The sequence below is a fragment of the Bos mutus genome, chromosome 16 (genome assembly GCF_027580195.1).
Source record: "Bos mutus isolate GX-2022 chromosome 16, NWIPB_WYAK_1.1, whole genome shotgun sequence".
Taxonomy (NCBI): Eukaryota; Metazoa; Chordata; class Mammalia; order Artiodactyla; family Bovidae; genus Bos; species Bos mutus.
The window spans coordinates 18,680,419-18,698,626 of NC_091632.1; the positions used below are offsets into that span (position 1 = coordinate 18,680,419).

The 18,208-nt window shown below is 35.3% G+C and overlaps 1 protein-coding gene across 1 annotated transcript in view; it reads left to right on the top strand.

Annotated features, from left to right (window-relative positions):
• Positions 1-18,208, top strand: part of TPR (translocated promoter region, nuclear basket protein) — a 63,724-nt gene that overhangs the window by 12,704 nt on the left and 32,812 nt on the right. Inside the window, exons 14-28 of the mRNA XM_005893108.3 lie at positions 2,970-3,077; positions 4,059-4,285; positions 4,949-5,112; positions 5,570-5,697; positions 5,787-5,935; positions 6,905-7,067; positions 8,199-8,333; positions 8,863-9,003; positions 11,718-11,883; positions 12,920-13,086; positions 13,677-13,829; positions 14,257-14,373; positions 15,899-16,102; positions 16,215-16,399; positions 16,846-16,993. Coding sequence (XP_005893170.1) covers positions 2,970-3,077; positions 4,059-4,285; positions 4,949-5,112; positions 5,570-5,697; positions 5,787-5,935; positions 6,905-7,067; positions 8,199-8,333; positions 8,863-9,003; positions 11,718-11,883; positions 12,920-13,086; positions 13,677-13,829; positions 14,257-14,373; positions 15,899-16,102; positions 16,215-16,399; positions 16,846-16,993 — 2,355 coding nt within the window. The remainder of the gene's footprint in view (positions 1-2,969; positions 3,078-4,058; positions 4,286-4,948; positions 5,113-5,569; positions 5,698-5,786; positions 5,936-6,904; positions 7,068-8,198; positions 8,334-8,862; positions 9,004-11,717; positions 11,884-12,919; positions 13,087-13,676; positions 13,830-14,256; positions 14,374-15,898; positions 16,103-16,214; positions 16,400-16,845; positions 16,994-18,208) is intronic.

The following is an 18,208-nucleotide window of genomic DNA, read 5'->3' on the forward strand; positions in this document are numbered from 1 at the left end:
CGCTCAGTCGTGTCCGACTCTTAGCAATCCCGTGGACTACAGCCCACCAGGCCCTCCATCCATGGGATTTTCCAGGCAAGAGTACTGGAGTGGGGTGCCATTGCCTTCTCCGTTAACAGCGGCTAGGCATATTATATTTACTTGGAGCTGGTATACTTGGTGACAGCCTTAGTGCCCTCGGACACGGCGTGCTTGGCCAGCTCCCCAGGTAGCAGCAAGCGCATGGCGGTCTGGATCTCCCTGGATGTGATAGTCAAGCGCTTGTTGTAATGCACCAGGCACGATGCCTCGCCAGCGATGCGCTCGAAAATGTCATTGACAAAGGAGTTCATGAGGCCCCTGGCCTTGGACGAGATGCTGGTGTCCGGATGGACTTGCTTCAGCACCTTGTACACGTACACTGAGTAGCTCTCCTTGGGGCTGCGCTTGCGCTTCTTGCCGTCCTTCTTCTGGACCTTGGTCACAGCTTTTTTAGAGCCCTTTTTAGGGGCAGGAGCAGACTTAGCCAGTTCAGGCATGTCTATAATGACAACACCCAACAACACAGAAGTCAGTGGTAGGGTAATTATATATTTTAAAGTTTGTCGTTACATTATTAAACATCTCTAATTGCAAAGTGTTTTATCTTTATTCAGCAAACATTGAAAACCTTTAGCATTTTTTAAGACGTTTGGGATGTTTTCTGTAGGGTTCTCTAGTGGATGATAAATAGCCACACTCTCTTTTTGTGATAGAACCTTTCTAAATTTAGCAATGATCGTTTTTTGTCAGGCAGTTCTGATATTCTGTCTGGATATGATAATACTGTTTGTTGAAAAGAACTCCTTTATAAAAATATCATTTCACAATTTGGCAAATCTTTATATACATTATTTTGTTACTGTTCCTCTGTGTATTAGAAGTACCAAGGAAGTTTAAGAATATTCTTCATTTCTTTAGATTCCTTTTTAATAGGTATTGGTTTAAGAAGAGTATTTATATGCTGGCTTCCCAGGTGGTGCGAGTGGTAAAGAACCTGCCTGTCAATGCAGGATACGTAAGAGACGCAGGTTCAATCCCTGGGTTGGGAAGATTCTCTAGAGAATGGCATGGCACCCCACTCCAGTATTCTTGCCTGGAGAATCCCATGGACAGAGGAGCCTAGTGGGCTACAGTCCATAGAGTCGCAAAGAGTTGGACACGACTGAAGCAACTTAGCATGCACGCGTGCACAATGTTGTTTTTTATTAAGATACAGCTATTAATATTACTGAGAAATCTTTGAGAGTTATTAAACAAATTTTATTGAAGGAAATCGGTTAAATCAATTTGTATGTGCTAAATAGTATAAATGCATCTCTGTGGTGTGTGTGTTAGTCACTCAATCTGCCCAACTGTTTATGACCTCATGGACGGTAGCCCACCAGGCTCCTCTGTTCATGGAATTCTCCAGGCAAGAATACTGGAGTGGGTAGTCATTACCTTTTCCAGAGGATCTTCCTGACCCCAGGAATTGAACCCAAGGCTTCTGTATTGCAGGCAGATTCTTTAACATCTGAGCCACCAGGGAAGCCCAAATGTGTCCTTAATTTGACTTAAACTTTTATTGCTGTTGTTATTATATTTTAGATGTCAGTTTAAATCAGGGTGTGTTGTGTCTTAATGGTCTCTTTTTCCTAAATCAAATTATGTCTAGCAGTCTTGCCTTGGGAGAATATGGGGCATTAAGACACACCCCTGCCCCTCTGGTGTGGTTTAAAAAGAGGTCCTTTGGATCTCCTTGACTTTCTCACTGTTGAAAGTGAGCATTTTACCTGAAGCTTATTGTCTGAGGAGGCAGTAAAGTGGAGGGCTTAAGAATCAGGTAATAGCGGCTGTTCACTGTGGGAAAACCTGTTAATTCATCACTAATGTGCAGGTACAGTAATAAATACAGACTTTTTTCATAACTTCCAAAAGCTTTAAAAATAATTTCAGTATCTTTTTTTGTAGCCGAATCTTTTGTCCATAACATATATCATGTCCAGTCTAGATTCTGTGGTGCTCATTTCTCAGATTTCTAGAATTTTATAACTAAGTTTCTTTCTTCCTTGGCATCTTAATTGATCCCAGTTTGAACTCAGTAGGTTTCTGTTATTACCATTTTTCATGAATATTTGCCTGCTTCATCTTGTCTCGTACTTATTCCTGCTGAAATTGGTTTATCCTTGTACCTTGAGGGCATTGTGCTCAGAGGCACTTGAAACACCAGGATAAATATAAGCCATCTTTGACTTGTGTAGTATCTCTAACAATACATACTTTGTGAAATAATCCATATTATGTGAGAACAGTGCATTAAGAAGCAAAATTCATATGAATTGGAGATAAAACATAAGATTTCAAAGATACTTTGTGCTTATGTCAAGCTCCTTAAAACTGCCCCTAAATCCCTAATGATACTGTGATGCAAAACATTACTGCAATATGTTACCATTTTTCTTTTTTTTAACAGCCTTATGACATTGGTTGCTGATTCTTTAAAATTAGTTCCCGGTGCATTTTTTAATAAATCCAAGTTTTACCCAACATTTTTTGCTTTTAATACTTATTTCTAGATAGTGTAATAATGATTATCACTGTAAGGCAGTCCTTTGCTTTTGTCTTAACTAACAAAGTTTTTTGAGAGTGTTTGATCTCCAACATCATTTGATAATATACTGTGAATTTGGTGTGGCTGTAACATTTTGATTCACAGTTAACTTGGAGGGAACCCCCTTCATTACCATACAGTGATGAAAACATTATAATGTTGAGCTTATTTGAAATATTAAGAAATATATTCATATTTTTAAGGAATTTCTCTTTAGAGGCTACTATATTATATAGAATATTTTAAAATTATAAGTTGATTACTGTGATATTTGAGCACTGTATGCTTTTGTTATTTTTGTAACTGCTATTTGTATGCATCTTAGAAGAAAATACAAAATTTTCACTTCATTTTAAAGGAGATTCAGCGATTACAGGAGGACACAGATAAAGCCAATAAACATTCATCTGTGCTTGAAAGAGACAATCAAAGAATGGAAGTACAAATAAAAGATCTTTCACAACAGGTTGGTTTTTTGTTTCTTTTCCTATTTTATTTTGTTTTTTCCTAAACTGACTGCCTAGTAACGTTTGTTTCCAAGTATGTAAGACAGAACTTGTACATACGAAATTCTCATCAACTGAGAAAACTGCTCTAAATGAATTGCAGTCTAGTCATTGTTTATTCTTAGCCCCTCCCTTTTTTCTTTTCTTTAAGCATTTGATAAATTTTCAGTTTGAAGATAACTGGTTGTAATTAATGAAATAATTCAAAGATAAAAGAGTTATCTTCCCACAGTTCAAGTCCCAGGTTAGCAGACTGGTGTGTGTTCTTTCATATCTTCTTATACGTACAGATACATGTGAGCATATATGAACATACGTAAGCATTCTTTGTTTTTACTGAACTAAAATCACTTATTTTGTATATGCATCTGTAAGTGCATTCCCCTAACACTTTTTTTTTAACTGATTAAGTTTGGAGATGTAGATCTGTTTTGTTCATATATTTTACCCTAATGTTTGTATGTAGAATGACTGAACAACAACAAATACACAAACACAAACATAGATAAAAATTTCTCATGAATGAAGTTAGCATCTATTTCCCATGCTCCCCTTCTGCCCAGCTACGTAATACATATCTAAGCATGCAGGTGCAAGCATACAGACACAATGCGTATGTATTTCCAAGTGTTTTATATGGTCATTGTTCTACAAAAAAGGAACCATGCCTCTGGAATTATAATTTGACTTCTTTTTAAAAAATAACAGTTTTCATTACATACTTTTCATAGAAATGAGAAATAATTTTCTGATTAAGATTTTCTTTATTTAGTTCTTAATATCTAAAATGATAAGCTTGAAAATTAGTTTTTTCAAGATAATTTAATACTCCATCAAAGGTGTTTGTAAAGTAACCTTGTCATTTGAAAATTTTCACTTCTAAACATTTCCAAAGTCAAAACCAATACTATTTGATAACATATGAAAACTTTTTTTTTTAGATTAGAGTGCTTCTGATGGAACTTGAAGAAGCGAGGGGTAACCATGTAATCCGTGATGAGGAAGTAAGCTCTGCTGATATAAGTAGTTCATCTGAAGTAATATCACAGCATCTAGTATCTTATAGAAACATTGAAGAGCTTCAACAGCAAAATCAACGTCTCTTAGTAGCCCTTCGGGAACTTGGGGAAACCAGAGAAAGAGAAGAACAAGAAACAACTTCATCCAAGTAAGCAATAGACTTACTTTGGTTTATTCAGCAAACATTTATTGAAAACTTTTTATGTGCGTTAAACAATACTGGATATTGGAAATATAGTGATTTAGGAGAAAAAAAATAAAATCAACCATATTGCTGAAAAATTCTACTCTTAAGGACCCCAGTTTTTGGATGAGATGGTTAGTAAGTGAGATAGATAATAAGATCAATAAGTAGATTATTTTACTTCAGTGTGATTTGTGCAATAATAGAGAAAAGCCTTTCTGTGAGAGCGTAGAGGTGTGAGACCCAGCCTATATTTGGGGGAACAGACCTGGCTTCATGAAGAAGATACTTAAGAATAACTCAAAGGAAAGAATCTTTTGAAATAATGGTTTTGGTGCTGGAGAAGAAGAAATGGCTATAAAAGCAAGAAGAATGGAATTTGGACTCAGTGGAATTTATTGATTTTTGCAAACAGATTTTTCAGATGACCTTGTTCAGTACCTGAGTCCTATGTAGTGGGGGTTTTAAAAGCTGTTCTTAAAATAGCAAAAAAGAAGGAAAGGGTAAGAGAGATGACAATACTATGCCTAATGACAGGGGATAAAATGCTTAGTCAATTTGCGGTAGAAATTATAACTGCCTCTCAATCTCAGTCCTGTTAAATAGACTTGATTTATTTTCCTGCAGAATTTCTGAGCTTCAGGTCAAACTTGAGAATGCCCTCACTGAATTGGAACAACTCCGTGAATCACGGCAGCATCAAATGCAGCTTGTTGATTCTATAGTTCGTCAGCGTGATATGTACCGAATTCTGTTGTCACAGACAACGGGAGTTGCCATTCCTTTACAAGGTAGGAGTTTTTATGTTATCTTAAAAGTTTCCAAGTATTTCTGGGAAATGTTTCTGAAATCTATATTAAGGAATGGATTTTGCTACATAAGCAATGTCTACTCTAATGATGATAACTTCAAATGTGGCTACCATATATGAGTGATTGTGTAATACATCATCAGTTCTAAAATACACCATTGTATTAGGTAAGAAAAATGCTGATCATTGTTGCAAAGTATGCGCCTGAGAGTCAATGAATTATATTACTTATTTTTGTTACATTTTAACATTTAGCCTGCAAAAATTACCTTTATTTAACTAGAAGTCATAAATAATTGTAGTAAGTTATTTAGTAGGTTCTTTGTTTCATAATTTCTATAATCTTGTGATTTAATTTAAATAAGTCAGCCTGTTGACTTCTGATAATGATGTATTTTGTGAAGAGGTGTCACATCATTCTTTTTACATTTCTGAAGCTTCAAGCTTAGATGATATTTCTCTTGTGTCAACTCCAAAACGCTCAAGTACATCACAGACAGCTTCCACTCCTGCTCCAGTGATTGAGCCAGCAGAGGCTATAGAGGCTAAGGCTGCACTTAAACAGGTAAAATACCCCTAACTTGACACCTTTATCTTGAGTCATGTTTTTGAGAACATGTAATAATTTCATCTAATAATTTCTCTAATATGTAGCTGCAGGAAATTTTTGAGAACTACAAAAAAGAAAAGGCAGATAATGAAAAAATGCAGAATGAGCAGCTTGAGAAACTTCAGGAGCAAGTCACAGATTTGCGATCACAAAATACCAAAATCTCTACCCAGCTAGATTTTGCTTCTAAACGGTAAATTTTATTTTCAAAAGTTAAGTCTAAACATAATACTTGGTATTCAGTGGAATCAAATTCAAGAGTTAATTTGTGACAATATTACTTTTTTTGGTGGATACAGGTTGAAAAGTTACAAAGGGTTCATTTTTCACTTTTGATTAATGATTCTTGTGAATGTTATTAAGGGATCCAGGTAAGTTCATATAAGGAGTGTTTGTATTTTTCCTTCCAGAGGTTAAAGGACATACTGATTCCATAGGACTTAATTATTTTAATTAAGGAGGATAAGAGAAGTATGAGAAATTTCATTCAGCCTTTTCTAGTCTAGGTAGAAGAGAAGCAGGCACTAGAGTTAATTTTGGGAAAATTGACTTTTTTGGTCACTTGGAGAGGAATAACAGTAAATTTTGTTCCATAGTTAACAGATCCATTGAATTTGTTAGTTTATCAAGTTAGGAAATACTTACGTCTTTGTATACTACATGATCAGGCTGTTTTGCAAGTATGACCAGCAGTCTCTGTATTTTCCAACAGTTTGATATCTCAGTAAAAGTACCATTTTCCCCCATGTTGATATCTCTAGCCAGTCACTTTCTAAGCTTTTAAACACATAAGACATAACCACATAAGGCAATAAGGTGAAGATTTATAGACGGGGAAAAAAAGGATTGGGAAAAATCCGTCACTAACCATGCATAAATACCTTAAATTGCATACTGCATTGTGATGGGTGTCTTCCTGTATGAACATTATATTGATGTGAGATTAAAAAGTTAATTCAGCATGAAATACAGTGCTTATTTAGAATTTGAACTTAACTGCTAAACTTGGAGTTTAGAAAAAAGAATGAAGATTTTTACATTATTACAAAAACATATTTTTCATATTATCAATCATATAAAATTAAGCTCTTGTGAAACTCAAGAAATTGACCTAGGATACAGTATTTCATTTGCTTATAGAATTATTTTTCTTTCATATAAGTTATGAAATGCTACAAGATAATGTTGAAGGATACCGTCGAGAAATAACATCCCTACATGAAAGAAATCAGAAACTCACTGCAACAACTCAGAAGCAAGAACAGATCATCAACACAATGACGCAGGATTTGAGAGGAGCTAATGAAAAGCTAGCTGTTGCAGAAGTGAGGCCAATTTCTATCATCTGTCTTATGTTATAAGTTGCATTTGACACTTGTTTTTTAATTATTACTTTGATTTTACTGGTTGGTATAATGTAGATTTTTGAATTTTGTGGATTATACATCCTTATCAAATAGTTTCCTGGCATCCACGCGTCCATCAGAGCAGTTGGGTTATTGTTTCTAGTAAAAGAGGAAAGAAGTTGGTTTTTCTGGGCTAAGATTTCTTTGGTTACAACAAAAGCTGTGGATGAATATTTTATCCATTCTTGCTCATTTCTAGTAAAAAACAGTATACAATTTTCATTAGCATTGAACTCTGTTCCTGAATTGCAATGTAAATGTCAATCAGAAATTGACAGTACTTTCAACTTAAATTCTAAAGTCTTTGATGATAGATTATCATGATAGCGTTTTGCTTTTTATAAACTTATTTCTCACAACTATTTAATCATTATTTATGATCTCAGTATAGTTATTCCCTCATTTTGTTTATTGAAAAGGACTCAGAAGCTAAGTAATTTGCCCGTTAGGGGGCCATCATGAGATACAGGTTGGTTGGGACTTAAAACTTAGCTTTTCTAATTCTGTTGGCTCTGTTATTTCTGTCTTGTCCCCACCCCTTTGTGGAGAATAGACATCAGCACTGTTTTAAACTGGTGGAGTAAGTTTTATAATTGATAGTTTTTGACTCATCCTGTAAATATGAATATTTTGAGGATATTGATTTTCAGCAAGCCCTTCTATACCCTCTGAGATTCAGAGGGTACTCCTCATGGGGAAAAAAAGTTCAAATAGATAAGTCAGCACTCAAACAGATACTTAGAAGCCAAGTTTAGTTTCTAAAACTTGCATAGTTGAATAGTATGCAGGTGTGACTATCGCATAGTTTTGTTATTTTGCCTCCAAGACTGTGGCATTTTAGATTGTTGTTGTTGTTGTTTTAAGTCTTGATTTGCTGGACCAAAGATAATATATGTATTTGTGGTAATTGTAAGAATTTTTCCTTTGGATTTATTAGTATTTCCAATAATCTTTGTTTCATAATTCAATACATGAAACTTTTATAATTGTGTTATTACATTTGACACATTGTTTCTCAACATTCTTTTTTTAATTTGTACTTGACTCAAGGTAAGAGCAGAAAATCTGAAAAAGGAAAAGGAAATGCTTAAATTGTCAGAAGTCCGTCTTTCTCAGCAAAGAGAATCTTTGTTGGCCGAACAAAGAGGGCAAAACTTACTGCTTACTAATCTGCAGACAATTCAGGTAACCAAATAAAAAAGGGATAAGTAGAAAAAAATTTTTAAGTTAAATTTGAATAATTTTAACATTGTATTCTCTCAGTTTTCTTAATGAGAACGTTTATGTCATTTTTGTCATGCATATTATGATCACTGAATTTTGAAGTTTATTTAAGACATCAGTATTTTAAGTAAAACATTGAAAGAGAACTGACTGAAGCCAGGCAATTGGCAGTTTTGATCCTCAGGTTTATATTTACAGAGTCCTATACAGTTTAATTGTTTGCAAGATTAAATCTTTGGCTTGTATTCTTCAAAATATGAAGAAATCTGGCTGTGGTGATATGGTTCTTATTTTCCCTATTAAATAGACGTTATACTATGGAAAATGTCAAAATATCTTGGTAAATGGTTTAGATCTTAACTTCTTCATGCAGAAATGAGTTGTATTCCTGTAATTTCCAGTTGCCTTTTTTGTTGTTGTTGTTCATTTGTTCTTACTTTTTTTTTAAGTATAACCAAAATCTTTTTTTTTTTTTTTTTTCAATCCTTAGGGAATATTAGAGCGATCTGAAACAGAAACCAAACAAAGGCTTAGTAGCCAGATAGAAAAACTGGAACATGAAATATCCCATCTAAAGAAGAAGTTGGAGAATGAGGTGGAACAGAGGCATACACTTACTAGAAATCTGGATGTGAGTCTTATCAGTGTTCTGAATTTCTATAGAATATTTATGTTTAAAAATCAAGCTCATGTTGAAGCACAGTCTTGAGATCTCTTACAGACCCTTAAGTTTTTCTTGCCTTTTACGTTGTAAAAAATAGAGACAAATAGATTCAAGGGATTAGATCTGATAGACAGAGTGCCTGAAGAATTATGACAGAGGTTCATGACATTGTACAAGAGGCAGTGATCAAGACCATCCCCAAGTAAAAGAAATGCAAAATGGTTGTCTGAGGAGGCCTTACAAATAACTGAGAAAAGAAGAGAAGCGAAAGGCAAAGGAGGAAAGGAAAGATATACCCATTTGAAAGGAGAGTTCCAAAGAATAGCAAGGAAAGATAAGAAAGCCTTCCTCAGGAATCAATGCAAAGAAATAGAGGAAAACAATAGAATGGGAGAGGCTAGAGATCTCTTCAAGAAATAGAGATACCAAGGGAACATTTCATGCAAAGATAGGCACAATAAAGGACAGAAATGGTATGGACCTAGCAGAAGCAGAAGGTATTAAGAAGAGGTGGCAAAAAATACCCAAAAGAACTATACAAAAAAGATCTTCATGACCCAGATAACCACAATGGTGTGATCACCCACCTAGAGGAAGTCTGGTGGGCCTTAGGAAACATTACTACGAACAAAGCTAGTGGAGGTGATGCAATTCCAGTTGAGCTATTTCAAATCCTGAACAATGATGTGGTGAAAGTGCTGCAGTCAATATGCCAACAAATTTGGAAAACTCAGCAGTGGCCCGCATTGCTGGAAAAGGTCAGTTTTCATTCCAATCCCAAAGAAAGGCAATGCCAAAGAATGTCCAAACTACTGCACAATTGTCCTCATCTCACATGCTAGCAAAGCAATGCTCAGAATTCTCCAAGCTACGCTTCAGGCATGAACCGTGAACTTCGAGATGTTCAAGCTGGATTTAGAAAAGGCAGAGGAACTAGAGATCAAATTGCCAACATTTGTTGGATCATAGAAAAAGCAAGAGAGTTCCAGAAAAACATCTACTTTTGCTTTATTGACTACACCAAAGCCTTTGACTGTGTGGATCACAACTAAGTATGGAAAATTCTTAAAGAGATGGGAATACCAGACCACCTGACCTGCTCCTGAGAAATCTTTATACAGGTCAAGAAGCAACAGGTAGAACTGGACATGGAATGGCAGACTGCTTCCAAATTGGGAAAGGAGTGTGTCAAGGCTGTATATTGTCACCCTGCTTGTTTCTCATATGCGATGTACATCATGGGAAATGCCGGGCTGGATGAAGCACAAGCTGGAATCAAGATTGCTGGGAGATCAGTAACCTCAGATATGCAGATGACACCACCCTTATGGCAGAAAGTGAAGAACTAAACAGCCTCTTGATGAAAATGAAAGAGGTGAGTGAAAAATTAAGCTTAAAATTCAACATTCAGAAAACTAAGATCATGGCATCTGGTCCCATCACTTCATGGCAAACAGATGGAGAAACAGTGTCAGACTTTATTTTGGGGGGCTCCAAAATCACTGCAGCCATGAAATTAAAAGACACTTGCTCCTTGGAAGAAAAGTTATGACCAACCTAGACAGCATATTAAAAAAGCAGAGACTTTACTTTGCCAGCAAAGGTCCATGTAGTCAAAGCTATGGTTTTTCCAGTAGTCATGTATGGATGTGAGAATTGGACTATTAAGAAAGCTGAGTGCTGAAGAATTGATGCTTTTGAACTGTGGTGTTGGAGAAGACTCTTGAGAGTCCCTTGGACTTCAAGGAGATCCAGCCAGTCCATCCTAAAGGAAATGAGTCCTGAATATTCATTGGAAGGCCTGATGCTGAAGCTGAAACTCCAGTACTTTGGCCACCTGATGTGAAGAACTGTCTCATTGAAAAAGACCCTGATGCTGGGAAAGATTGAAGGCAGGAAGAGAAGGGAACGACAGTGGATAAGATGGTTGGATGACATCAGCAACTCTGTGAGTTTTAGACCCCATGAGTTGGTGATAGACAGGGAAACCTGGCTTACTGCAGTCCATGGGGTCGCAAAGAATCGGACATGACTGAGCAACTGAAATGAGCCAAGGCGATATCTTCCTGAGGTCTAGTCCCAGAGTCCAGTGAATTAAGAGCTTTTTCAGTCAGGCTGCTGGAAACAGGCATTATTCCTGACCTGCTCTGAGGACCAGAGAGTCTTCAGTCTTCAGACCACTCCAGTTTCTGTTTGATTCTTTGCCGTCTGGGGTATTTTCACAGGCATGCACTGATCACTCTTTTGCTCAATATTCAAGAAGGGAACCTGTGCAAGTCTCCACAGTACTGTGTCTGGGCAGCTGCCTTCTATCTGATAGTGTTTCTGTTTTATGAATTCAAGTTGGTCTGGCCTTCTTCTATTCTGAGTTCTATGTTTCCAGTTCATGAAGTCTGTGGCCTCATTTTCCTTTCCCTTTGCTTAGCCTGGATACTCTTAAATCAATAAGCTGAGAAATTGTAGGGTTCATCTCTTCTGTTTCCTATCTCAGTTGGTTCAAAGTGTTTTGTCTGTTTTTTGTTGTTTATTTATTTTGGTGGTTTCAGTTCAGGAGGTAAATGTCATTTCTGTTGCTCTGTTTTAGGCAGTTTAAAGTTCTGTAAAAAGGTAATTTGAGCCTCTCTAGTTACTTAAAAATTGAAAGATAGCATTTGTAGGGTTGATGTATATTTTTCTTATAGGTTCAACTTTTAGATACAAAGAGACAGCTGGATACGGAGACAAATCTTCATCTTAACACAAAAGAACTGTTAAAAAATGCTCAGAAGGAAATTGCTTCATTGAAACAGCACCTCAGTAATATGGAAGTCCAACTTGCTTCTCAGTCTTCACAGAGAACTGGTAAAGGTAAATGAGTAGGCTGATAAAAGTGCCAGGTTTATAACATATCCTGTAAATCAGCAGCCATTTTTTTCATAGATACTAGCAAAAGATTTTAACAAAACAAAAAACTTTACATATAGTAAAGCCCAGTTTTCTGCCTAAATTAATAAATGCACAGACTTGAAAGATTCAGAATAGTTGTACATGTGGCAGGTGACCAAGATATGCTCTTAGTTTTCCAGTTATTGAAACCATTTCATTGATGCTTTAAGAATGTTTCTCTTGTGGAGGGTTAATAATTTGAATTTTTAACTCCCTTTTGAGATGAAGTTACTTGCTAAATATGTAATGATAAGGCTCACTTACAGAAATCATGGATTTGTTTGATCTCTTTAGAGCAGTATTCCTAATCTTTGCTCATTGACAGCTGCAGGGAAAAGGTTTCTCTCATAAAGTTTTGCTACTCTTTGTCAATACATTATTTCAAATGCAAACCCATTGAGTCCAAGTAATCTTTCTACATGGTCTTACTTATTTCTTAATATAGAAGAGAAATTTAAAACATAAGTATACATGTGTATGTATGTGATATATATTGTATATATATAATTCTCCAGGACTCCTTTCTTATTGTTATCATATGGTAAGAAAACATTCTTTTTAATCTGTAATTTCTTCCTTTTCTGTGAATTTTAAAATGAAAATTACTCTAAATGTTTTAAGCTGTAACGTTTTGGCATAAACAATGGTTTAATTAAGAGTTAATTTCTACAAGTAGCTATTTCAGCTTAGTGGAATTACTTTATATTCTCTTTTAAATACCTTTAAAAAAAATATTTGTAACAGCAGAGTTCAAATACTTAAACATTTTTGTTTTTAAATAACCTACTGACTGTAACCTGTTTTTATTTTGGTATTCAGCATAGGTTGAAATACACTTTCTAGATAGTTGAATACTTCTACATCTCAGTCTGAATTCTTATTTCACAAATTCTTTAAGAGTAGTCATCTTTAATATCATTTAAAATGTTAATATTAAGAAAGCTGTTAAATCTATTAGGTCAGCCTAGCAACAAAGAAGATATGGATGACCTTCTGAGCCAGCTAAGGCAGGCAGAAGAGCAGGTGAATGACTTGAAGGAAAGACTCAAAACAAGCACTAGTAATGTGGAACAGTATCGTGCAATGGTTACTAGTTTGGAAGAGTCCCTCAACAAGGAAAAACAGGTATATCCAATTTTGAATTCAGTTTGCATGTACTTTTTTTTTAAAGTTACGATGTGTAAGGCACTGTGTAAAAGTGTGGGTTCAACTGGCATTGCACTTACCTTTTAAAAGAGCTTGAGTCTAATAAGCCAGATACAACAAAAACATCACACAAAATTTGTAGAACATGGGAAGTATATTCCTGTAGAAAAAGTACAGATGAAATGCTGATTATGTGAGTGGGTGGTAGGTGAGATTGTTTGTCTTTTGAGTATGCCTGACTTCACAGGGGAGAATGCATTTTTGCCTGGCCTTGAAGGAAAGCATCATTTGAATGGTAAAGATAGGAAGTTATTCCATGTAATAGGCATTATCAGCCGAGATAGGAAGGCCAGTGTATTCCATTTGTGAATTTTAGTGTGTTTTAAATTTACCTTAGGTCAGTCTTGCCTTCTGAGATGGCCCACACTGTGTATGAACAGAGTTTCACTCTAAATAAATCCCCTTCTTACCTATCAAAATACATAAATTTAGCTTTCATTTGGGGAAAATAATTGTATAATTTTAAATGTGTGTATTCTTTGTACCCTACTGTTTGGTTGATGGTGAAGGTGACAGAAGAAGTACGTAAGAATATTGAAGTTCGCTTAAAAGAGTCAGCCGAATTTCAGACACAGCTGGAAAAGAAGTTGATGGAAGTAGAGAAGGAAAAACAGGAACTTCAGGATGACAAGAGAAAAGCCATAGAGAGCATGGAACAACAGGTAAATTAGGTTATTACCATACCAATCACTTTTTCTGTTGTAAGGATTTAGATTCTTTTATCTAGCTTATTAATTACCATTCAGTTATTCTCAGCAGATACTGATTGAACACATACCTTATATAACTATTTTAGTTTTGTATTTTACTCTAATCTGTACATGTTTCCTTTTGGATACTTGAGACTACTTTATGGTACTAGATATCAGTGTTGCTTTTTAGAAGCCTCTGCCTAAACATTTACTTTTGTACACATTTTTAATAATATGGAGTGAATAAAAGCCTGCAAAATTTGCACAATATATCAGGTAATAAACTGTTTAAACTTAATAAGTCTTTGGGCTACTTGTATTTTTAAAAACCTGACTTCGATAATTTTAAAGTAAATATGCAATTAACTCTTGGTTTTTATCTTGTTCTTCAATTTAGTTATCTGAGTTAAAGAAAACACTCAATAGTGTTCAGAATGAAGTACAAGAAGCTCTTCAGAGAGCAAGCACAGCTTTGAGTAATGAACAGCAAGCCAGACGGGACTGTCAGGAACAAGTAAGTGTCACTCAGAGCCAGTTATTGGAAAGTGAGCTTTGATCTTAGGGCACAGTTCTTCGAGCATAGTCATGCATTTTGGGGATTGGTGCATTTTATAAAACATGCAAGTTATTTCCACTCTTGGGGCACTTGGAATAAGATCAACTGATAAGTATAGACGAAAGCTAAAAGTAAGGCCAGGTTTCCCCTGCTGTCCAGAAGTAGAAAGTTCCTTTGAAAGATGAAATGGCATAAAGTGAAGAAACAGTTATCTCAGGTCACATCATCCTAATGGAAATACAGATTAAATAGAGATAAAACACAGACGCTCACAGTCCAAAGCTATGACGGCTTGATGCTGAGATGCTGAGTGTGGTTCCTGGGGAAGGAGCTTGGCAGTACCCCTCTTGCTACTCAGGGTGCTCATTGCCTCAATAAATGGCATCTACTGAACAAATGCCGAACACTGTTTTCACTTTTCTGTAAAAGCAGTGGTCCTCTTTGGATTTCATTTGTTTAGCAGAAATAGATACTAACCTAGGTCTCCCCTAAAAGCAAACATGCATAAAGCAGACTTTGAAGAAAAAAGACATGTCTGTAGAGCAATATCCATTAACAAAACAGCATTGGTAAATGGAGAAAATATATAAAAATAGGAGTAGAAGATTAAACGTGTACTTGATCTCACTTGCAAGCATTCTTTCACTATTGCAGTACTACAGTGAGTCTAGTTGTAAAGCTGTACTATAGACAAGATAGAGATACTTTTCCTCAGCAAAACAGGGACATTTTGAAAACATTTTTAGTGCATTACTGAGCTCACGCAGATTTCTATACACCACTGTTTATAAGCTTTAACAGTACAAAAGCACATTATTTAGGTATATACACACATGCACACACGCATATACATGATACTGCTTTTTATAGTTTGTTATGAATAAAAGATGATAAAACAGTTCAGGAAAATGAGGATTATTGAAATGGTAGAATGGGAAAGGAATACATGTAAGGATATTGGTAACGTTCTCATTTTTATGATTGGTGGTATGTTAATAGCGTATTGCTTACAGGAATAACTTGTATATGTATCAGGATTATTTTAAAAATGGAGTACAAGGGAAAGTGCTTCACACTGAAGGTAAATTAGACAAAAAGGAATTATCATTGGCTTATTGCCAAACATTGTAGCATTGGGAATTAGAATCAAAGAATGTATCCATGATTCCGTATTCAAATAGGTGGTTTTCATTTCCCTTTTTCATTTTGTGTGTATATATGCATATATTTTATGTAACTGAGTTAGTCTTTATTTCATAAAATCTGTTCCAAGTTACTACCTCATCTTTCTAAGTTTCATTTTGAACAGTTGTTTAACACTTCATCAAATAGATACAGCATAATTTTTCATTATTCTCCTAGATATTTTGGAACATTTCGATTATGTTCACGTTTATTGCTGTAAGTAATATAGCATGCATCTTTTCAAAGACTGGCCTTATGGAATTTTAATCTGTGTCAATGGGGCGATAATTCCTTTCAGGCTAAAATAGCTGTGGAAGCTCAGAATAAGTATGAGAGAGAACTGATGCTGCATGCTGCTGATGTTGAAGCTCTCCAAGCTGCCAAGGAACAGGTTTCCAAAATGGCATCAGTGCGTCAGCATTTGGAAGAAACAGCCCAAAAAGCAGAATCACAGTTGTTGGAATGTAAAGCATCTTGGGAAGAAAGAGAGAGAATGTTAAAGGTATTATTCATGATAGAATGTTCTGGAGAATTGAAGGGTTTGGGGGTTTTTTTATTGTTTTTTAACACACGTTGGAAAATCTGCTATTATATGATAGACTCTTGGCTTATAGGATGAAGTTTCTAAGAGTGTGTCTCGCTGTGAAGATCTAGAAAAACAAAACAGGTTACTCCATGATCAGATTGAAAAATTAAGTGACAAAGTCGTTTCCTCAATGAAGGAAGGTGTACAAGGTCCATTGAATGTATCTCTCAGTGAAGAAGGAAAATCTCAAGAACAAATTTTAGAAATTCTCAGGTAAATCCAATATATTCTTAATGCTTTACTTCTATGATGAGCAACAATTATGAAGTTACGCTATAAGTGTATAAATTAGGCCAGTGGAAGTTATATGCTATTTAGGTAAATAAATACAAAGCTCATTTTGTCATATAGAGTCCACAAACCCACTACCACCCAATTAGTGGTCACTTTTGACATTTAGACATATGCCAATTTAAATATGTGAGTTCAAGTTGAATCTGACAGTAAGAACTTGAACGGTTTCCTTAGAAAAGTAAATGGCTTTCAGATTTATTTTAAAGATAGAAACCACTGTCTGTAGTAAAGTATATCTCCTATTATTATTTTTTAATGAAAATTTTTAAAGTGAATAAGTTTGTTATCTTAAAAATTATCCAAGTTTTTGAATGTTCTGTTACTGGCGTTAATCTATTCAAATAACATCTTACGTATTTTTGTAGATTTATACGGCGAGAAAAAGAAATTGCTGAAACTAGATTTGAAGTGGCTCAAGTTGAGAGCCTGCGATATCGACAAAGGGTTGAACTTTTAGAAAGAGAGCTGCAGGAACTGCAGGATAGCCTAAATGCTGAAAGGGAGAAAGTTCAGGTATGTGTCCTAAGAAGGTACTTGTTAAATCAAGAGATGTACTCATTTCAGTTTCTAGTAGCATAAAATTTAGTTTGAAATAACCATTCTTCTTAAACTCGTAAGTTCGTTAGATGTTAAACATTGGCGCAGTATAGTGATAAGAGACTTAATGATAACCAAGACTACCTGGTTTCAAATTCAGTCTAGTTCATACCATTCGATGTGTTGCTTGGGCACATTGTTTAACTTCCTTGCTCTTAAACTTCCTTGTCTGTAACATGCAGGTGATAAAAATAGTGAGAATTGAATTAGTGCACATGAAACTTTTGAATTATGTCTGGTGCACACTGAGTGCTTAATAAATAAATTTCAGTTGTCTTTATTTACTGCTGTAATTGTCATTATAGAAATTAGTCATCGACAAAAAATGGTTGGTTGAAATTGCTATGGAATTTTCTTTTTCTCAGCAGAGGTGTAAAATGTCGTCAAAATAGTCAACCAGAGCGGGGAGAAAAGGTGTTTGGTAAATGTATGATCACAACACAAGCTCATCTCAGTCCACTCAACCAACCAAAAGCTTATTACTGCATCACCTCGTTCTGAGGAGGTGCAGTAGTATAACTCCACATCTGGAAAGAAGGAAATTAAGACCTTGAATCATTTATCTTCTTTTAACTGGTAGATAGTTGGAATGGCTACTAGAGAGAAACCATGAAACAGGAGAAAGTGGATAATTGAACAAGTAGACTTACGGGATTTACATTTTCAGACAAATGAAAAGTTCCAGAATTATACCCTATTGAGAAAACAACTCAAATTCAAATATCTCACTATGGAAATAATAAACAGACCTTCTGATTCAGTGGAGCTAACACTTACAGGAAAGAGCGGAATCAGAGCTTCTAATGAAGATTATATATTCTTTCAGTCTGTTATGTTTTCTTTGCTGTTCCTTTGGACTACATAAAGGCAAATAATACTACAAAACACCCAGCTCAGCCAAGTCTTACATACAAAGGGAGAAGTCAAGAAGTAACCTAAGTTGTATCAAAAATAATGTCTACCCAAGTCAAGCGGTGTAGCATGGCAACCATGAATGATAGCTTTAAAAATGGTGAAGGTATAAAAGAATACATACAAAAAATGGATAATTGTACTCAGAACAGAAAAAATGTTCTTCACAAGTGAACAAGTATTCAGTAAAACTGCTCAGAATCAAAGTGATGAAATAAT